The sequence below is a fragment of the Primulina huaijiensis genome, unplaced genomic scaffold (assembly GCF_012295235.1).
Source record: "Primulina huaijiensis isolate GDHJ02 unplaced genomic scaffold, ASM1229523v2 scaffold208244, whole genome shotgun sequence".
NCBI lineage: Eukaryota > Viridiplantae > Streptophyta > Magnoliopsida > Lamiales > Gesneriaceae > Primulina > Primulina huaijiensis.
The window spans coordinates 1-7524 of NW_027355197.1; the positions used below are offsets into that span (position 1 = coordinate 1).

The 7524-nt window shown below is 30.8% G+C and overlaps 1 protein-coding gene across 2 annotated transcripts; it reads right to left on the reverse strand.

The window, feature by feature from the left end:
* Nucleotides 1-3849: 3849 nt before the first annotated feature.
* On the reverse strand, nt 3850-6424 carry LOC140966915 (uncharacterized). Of its 2 annotated transcripts, none has more exons than XM_073427219.1 (6): nt 6227-6424; nt 5917-5969; nt 5687-5802; nt 5462-5604; nt 5151-5232; nt 3850-4128 (listed from the first exon to the last, which is right to left on the reverse strand). In XM_073427219.1, exons 2-6 carry the CDS (start codon nt 5936-5938, stop codon nt 4015-4017), a joined length of 477 nt encoding a protein of 158 aa, XP_073283320.1. In that variant the 5' UTR covers nt 5939-5969; nt 6227-6424; the 3' UTR covers nt 3850-4014. The 2 variants fall into 2 exon arrangements, with proteins under 2 accessions (XP_073283320.1, XP_073283321.1); XM_073427220.1 differs by having other exon boundaries at nt 6271-6415.
* Nucleotides 6425-7524: the final 1100 nt, after the last annotated feature.

Consider the following 7524-nt stretch of genomic DNA (forward strand, 5'->3'; position numbering starts at 1 on the left):
TAAGATATAATTTTTAAATACTTTGAGAAATGATTTTGAAATATTATATTACTTCCCATGCAATTAATAATTGTATTACAAAATAAATGAATTAAGTGGTCTTAAATTAAACACGAGTTCTACTTAGCTTCTCGAAGGCTTCCGATTGCACACATAATATACTTTCTTTGATTTGGATTATAACGAGGCAATGCTATCTTAATTTACTTATTATCGCTCTCAATAGCTAAGAGTCACCTTAGATTACAAGATTTTTTGAGTGATAAATAATGTCGTCTTGTATAAAATTATAAAGATCCGATTGTTTTAACAAAAAGTAGCCATGCTAAGTTAAACATGCATGAGTGCGAGTAATACTAAGATTTGTGATTTCTTGAGAAGTTTTAGTATGCCGAGCTCATAACGTTGTGTCGCTTGAGCTGATTATTTAAGTGGTCGTAAAAAAGTGACGTCGGATATTAACGGGTAATACTGTTTTTACTGGATACATGGTCGGCGATAGAAAAAAATAAGACTATACATCACCATCAGATAGATACATACCTCTCCGAATTCATGGCCTTAAAAACCCACACTATTAACACCAAAGTATGTGTACTCAGCGCTGTCACGAGTATAAAGAGTAAAGTTGCCGGATTTATGAGCCTAACAAGCCGACCCATTAACATCCAAGTAGGTGCAATTTGCGCTTCTACAAATATAAATATATAAAATTTTGTTTTGATTAACAATTTTATCTTTTGACTTAGTGATAAACTTGTAATCTAACAAGCCATAAATCTCATGCAAAAAGGACAAATGCCCCTAATTTTTAAAACATAGTTATCTGTTTTTTAGACCAATCTTTGATAACTATACTTAAAAAAGAAAAAGTTAATGGTAGAAAAAATTAGAGAGATGGTAATGAAATATAATATTTAATTGGTATTGGTAATAATATTTAGCCAATTTTTTTTTTGTTTAAAAAAAAATTGTTCTGAAACATACTTGAGGTATCTCTAGTAAAGCCACCAAAGAATCCTTAAAGGTCAAATCACATTATTCAATATCTAAAATGCAAGAAAGAACATGTTAAGCTAAAGCAGTAAAACTATAAACGATTTAACTTTATTCTTTAGCTTTCAATATATTGTACAAAATTAAAATACAGAAAGTGAATGTAAACTTCATTAAAAGCTCATTCTCTAATGTAACTTTATTTTATTTTGTTATATTTTATTTATTGAACAAGATCCACTTTATTACTTTATTTTTCACTAAGCACAACTCTGTTCTTGTATATTTTTTAAAATTCTTTATCATATTTAATTTTATATGTACTTTTGGGAATGTGGTGGAGCTTTTCAAAAAAATTATGAGACTTGGGGTGGAATATTTCTTCATGATATGCGGAGCAATCAAAACATGACGTTTGAATTGTTGTACAATTTAAAAGATTTGAGCTGTAATATTATCACCAATTAAAACTTTTAGTAAAGCTAAAATCGTTTGATTCTTCAATTGATATTAAAGTCAATGTCACGTGTTCGATCCACATGATTGCAATGAGTACAATTATCTGAGATAAATTATTAGGTAAAGCAAAAAAAATGTGATATAAGTTGAAAGGTATGAATTGCACACTTACCACCAGTTCAATAAATGAATTTACCACAAAAAAAAACTTAAATAAACATTATAAAAATATGCACAAATAGATTATCTGTAACCGTTTGCAATTAAAATAAAAATATATCAATTAAAAATAAGTAAAATATTGATGATGGTTTAAATCACTAAAATAATATTAATTATAATATTTTAAAACTCTTTTTTTATGTTACATATTTAGCTCTGTGTGATTTTGGTAATTTATATTATCAAATATCAATTTTGGTCGATTATATTTGTTTCTGTTTGCTATTTTGTTATTTTTTTTCCAACATGACCGTGATGTGGTGTCGATATGTCACCGACATGATGTTGATGCATGAAATATCACATCATCGTTCTTAATAGGAATTACGATATTTTCCAAACCCGTTAGAGAATTTGATACTCGACACGAATAAAAAAAGTATGAAGAGATTTTTTGGACCCTGTTATATATATTTTAATATATGAAGAAATATTAATTTTAATGATATATAGAGAAATATTAATTTTAATATAAAGAAATATTAATTTTAATATGTTTTTCTTGAATATATATATTATATTTTTAATATGTTTTTCTTGAATGATTCTATTTGGACGTAGGAATGTAAACGAATAGATTTGGTTCATGAGTTTTTTGAACCGACTCGATAAATATTTGATTCGTATTTAAATTTATCAAACTCGAATATTCACGAAATTTTTTTTAACCGAACTCGAGCCAAAATTAATTTTTTCTATAGTTAACAGGTCGCTTGCGAGTCTTAATATTTTTATTAATATAATATAATTATATACTGAATATATATACACACTTGGAGCCTTTCAGAAGTTCCCAGAGCTTTCGAACATTTATTTACTATCCGAACAATAATTTTAATAGGCCGCGAATATGTTCAAAGATTTCGAGGCGAACTCGAACTTCCTTTCGAGCCGAACTCGAGTTAAACAATTAAAAATTTTTGAGCTTCAAATCAAACTCAAACCTAAATATATTCAATTCGAGCCAGACTGAAATTTTTTAACGAGTAAATTAAATCAATATCCGAAAACTTGATTTAATATAATATATTATTTAGGGAAACAAGTTGTATAGATCACATGATTTAAACACGAGATGTCCTAATGGGACAAAGACTGGTATGAGACAAAATTAGGATTAGTTTGATTGATCCTCCAATCGAAAACCTTACGTCCCTCAAAATAAATCCCACCTTCTTTTGCTGCCCAGGAACATGTATTACCGCATTCTTCGCGCCAGTCTGAATCAAAAACATCGAAAGCCAAGGATTTCTGCCCCCACCAGAGATGACAAAAGAATTGAGTGTTCGGCCACAGATTCTCGCAAAAGCTGAACTCAAAAGATTGACTCGGATATAACGTATGAAATCCGAGATCGTCATCCTTAGATGCACAGTGCATCTCCAGTTTTTCAGAATTGGGGGGGAGTTGATCGGCTACGATGACCTTATATTTAGATGTGAACAAACATCTTCTAGCATTAAGTACTTGAAGATGGGTGGATAATAGGAACACAAATAATATGACTACTTTCATTTTTATTTTTATTTTTTGTATAAATGATATTAGAGATGATGATTTTCATTCATCCCAAGTGTTCTTTTTATATACATAAGATAAGATAAGATAACAGACCAGCCCACAAAATTATGAAAACTTGAGGTGGATTCGTCGAGTCAAAAGTTTTGAAAAAACAAACAGAAAAGAAATTACGCATACTTAAGTAATATTAACAGAAAAGTGAGCTTTAATTTAAGTTGAGAGAAAATCTATGCAATCGATTACCTTGATATTGACTTAATTAAGAGTAAAAGGAACAAATATGTGAATCATATTTCACAATGGTTTCAATGGTTTATGATTTGTAGTTAGTAAATTATACTTAAACTTTTGAATTTGATAATGATTACGATTTTTTTTTAATAAAAGTTGCACCAAAGTCCAAACTCAGGTTTTTTTTTTAAGATTACGTAATTTTTTAAAATTAACTTTAATTAAGTTTCAAAACAAAATTTCGTCATTATTGACGCAATTTTCAAATCATAAGATTTAGACTCATAAAGAAAAACCAAACTAATGGCATGGCAGTTTCAAACAGCAAAACATAGGACTGATTTCTAAATTCCTAGAAGGGTGTATGAACTAAGGTATTTGAATTATGAATTTTTTTTTGAAGCATGAATTATTAATATATGATTTCAAAAATATTCGAGTTATTTGGGTGAATTTAGTCGTGTGAATTTCAAATTCACCTGTGTCAATTTAAGTGCATATATTTGAAACTAAGCGAATAAACCATTAAAAATATCAAACATTTTAGATTGAGGAACTCGTTCTGTATGATATATAGAATCAAAATCATGCCTTTCTCCTCAACAACAAGGCAAGTAGATAAGACAAGGCTGAATCAACCGAGGCCAGGGCAACAATAAGCAAAGCAACAAGAACAAGAGTCAGGGTAGCCGTCTTCAGCTGTGGAATAAAGAAATGAAATGCATATCAGTCTCCAAGCTGTGTAGGCTGAAATTTAAAAACAAGATTAAGTCAATAGTGAATTCATGATAAAAGCGATGAACCGACAAGAAGACATTCTTATAGATAAACGAATAGCATGAGTTACTTGAGTCACATATGTCTCCATTTGGAAAAAAAGAGTACGTGCACAAATTACATCACCAAGAAATTAGTGACAGCCAAAAATTTTCTCCACCTCACTAGCCCAAAAGGAAAATCAAATAAAGCAAGGTCAGGCTGTCAGCTACTTCCTACAGTGGAACTGTTAATCATTTCACAGTCTATTGCATAATATTTATGAACTGTAGGCTTGAATCAATCTACTTATGATTCATCAAGAAGCACTGTAGAATCGCATTGAAGTGGAGCACTGAATGATTTCTGGTCATAGAGGAATGGGCTGAGAATTTATTAACGGACACTCAGCTTCTTGCTGTGCCTGTCCCCCTCAATCCTTATCACAACCACTAGAAAAAGGAAGGATCCATGTTCTTACCACCAAGATCATTACATCCCCAACTGTAGGTACATTTGAAGGATAATGTTTTCATTTCTTATTTACAAGTAATGAAGTGGTTCATTTTCCCATCAACTTTCTCAATACCCTAAATTTCCACAAAATGATTAATTGAATTGTATGTCAACACTTTCAACTTTCTTAATATCTGTAGACAAAGTTCTTTATGATGCGTGCGCGCGCACACACACATATCGGAAAGAAAATAATGGTTTAAATACTTCTGCATTTCGACAAGAAAAAAAATTGAACACTAATTGCAAGTCATGTATTGCATGACGACATAATAGCGTCTTGTCTACAAGGTACCTAGATAAGACCATACTTTAAAGCTGCGATAAAGCATGCAAAACAAAGGCGTAAAAAGACCAAAGACAACCAGGTTGTTAAGTGTAATTCATAGAAAAAAAAGAAAATTCTCTTAATATACCAGCAGAAGCAAAACAACACTTTAGGGACTAACCGTTCTTTGAAAGCTTGGCCACTCTATGTACCTTAACTGGCTAGGTTGTTCAATTAAAAATCCAAGTAAAGTTTGAACACCCCTGAATAACAATAGATCATTAACCAATCAGGATGGTGTTATCTACAGTTCATGAAAAACTATTATCCCATTCAAGTTGAACAATATACGAATATAGGAACCTGCAGTTCGTAACAAACCAACTTGGAATCTGATTAATTTTTTTTATAAATGTGCAAATTCTATTATTCTTTTTGTTGCTTTTATTCACTTTTCTCCATTTCTTCGTTCTAAATCCTTAAATAAGATACCAGATAGCCTCTCTTAATGGATTCACCCAAAAAGGCTCCATGTTTGAGTCATTGTCGTAGCTCGGCTGATAATCTCTTCTCGCAGCTAAAATATGTGTTCTTCCATGCTGCCGTTGAAGAAAAGTTCGAAAAAAGCAGGGATTCTGTCCACATTCCAAAAATTTATCAGTACATAAAATACATGGTGAAATTACAATGACCCGAAACAAACAAATTTGAGCTTACCCCTCTTGAAACTAACTCAGCGCCAGTGTGAAATTTACTAAATATGCACACATTGAAGTTACTCCTAAGCCTGGACACCTCAGGGTAACCTATACGAATAGCCGGAAATTTGATACCTGGACAAAGTATAAAGGCAAACGCAAAATCAGCAAGTTTGCATGAACCTTGTTGTAGAATAAAAACCACAAAATATATTTACACACACACCGAGGAAAGGGGAGAACGATAACCTGGAGAACGAAAAATTAACATTTGAACGACTGCTATACTTATGCTGCAATCTCTGCAGTCCAATAACAGCAAAACAATAAGCAGAATTCGTACGGAGAAAACCTCAACACGATGAAGCAAATGCATATAAAAATAAGTAGAAATAACAGAAACTCCATTGAAACACTATTGTCTCCAAATTTTCACTTTTTTTCCTCAAAATTCCCCAAAATCAAGCTAAGACTTTGACATTTACACGCTAAAAAGTAAAAGAATTTAACAATTTCCAAATAAAAGCCAAAATATATACAAATGTGGCGATGCACTTACCCATTCAAGTGTGTCAGATAAGAGGGAGAAAAAGACAGCCCTACGGTAAGAAGCGGAGTTCCAACTTCTGAACCTTGACTACTGAAATTGAATGGAACGGATTAATTTAGGGTTTAGAATTGAAAAGTAACAGGGACTGGGTACTGATTTGGCTGGTGGAGCAGATGGGGACGGATTGGTTTTTCTTAAGAATTTGTTCCCTCGGACCGGTTCAAGAAAAGAAAAATCGGGTAATTTTTCATAAAAAATATTTCATTTTAATTTTGTGAATAACAATCATTGAACCGAACTTCTTTTTTTATTCATGAAAGAAACTCTACTTGCACCTCCCCTTCCAATTTTTCCTACAAACTCTGTCACAACTTCCCCTTAATTTCTATGTTTTATTGATCAAAACATACCGATCTCGAACTCGAAATCTTTGTTTTTCTAGGACGACACTTTTTATTAATTTTTTTGATTACACAGAGTTGTAGTCGTCATCATACCATTATTAATATACGATCAGTCTTATATATTCAACATATACGGTATACCCAATTCAAACAATTGAGATATTTTTAGCTTTCTATCTTCGACTTAATCAATTATAATAATATAACTATGTTCTGATGATTGATTTTATTTTTTATTGTCAAAATCATGTAATTAATTGACTAATTTCATTTTTATTTTTTTAGTTCAGTGACTAGCTTGTTCAATTTGATCCATTAAGTTTTTAAAGTTTAGTTTTAATCAACCATAAATTATCTTTTTAATTTTAGGATATTTTGGTCATCGGAAAATACGGACGTATCATTGAAAATTCCAACAAATCAAAATATATATGAATATTAAAATTTTGTGTATTAAACCGAATTTTAATAACTTCATAAACCAAAACTCTAAATCACACAAAGTTAGTTAATGGATAAAGAAATCATTTACCAATAATTAAATGACCTCCCAATACTAATTAATAAAAAGAGATAGAAATATAAATACAAATAACTAGAAGCTGCATATAAGGCAAACTCGATCCGATTTTTATTCTCTCTAAATAAAATGCACCAGATTAAATTAGAAACTATTATTTATTGCTGTTATTATCATGAAACATCATATCATGTAATTTTGGCCAAGATGAAATTTCTGACATTGACACAAAGCTTTAATTTAGCTAGTCGAATATTACTTTATTTAATGTATATTTAAAAACATAATATGATTGTCTCTTCCTCTTTCTAGCGTTGGGTTTCTTTAGTAGAGTTGCTCTAGATCAAGAGCATGCAAGCTTCCATTGTAGTTGATGATCCCTA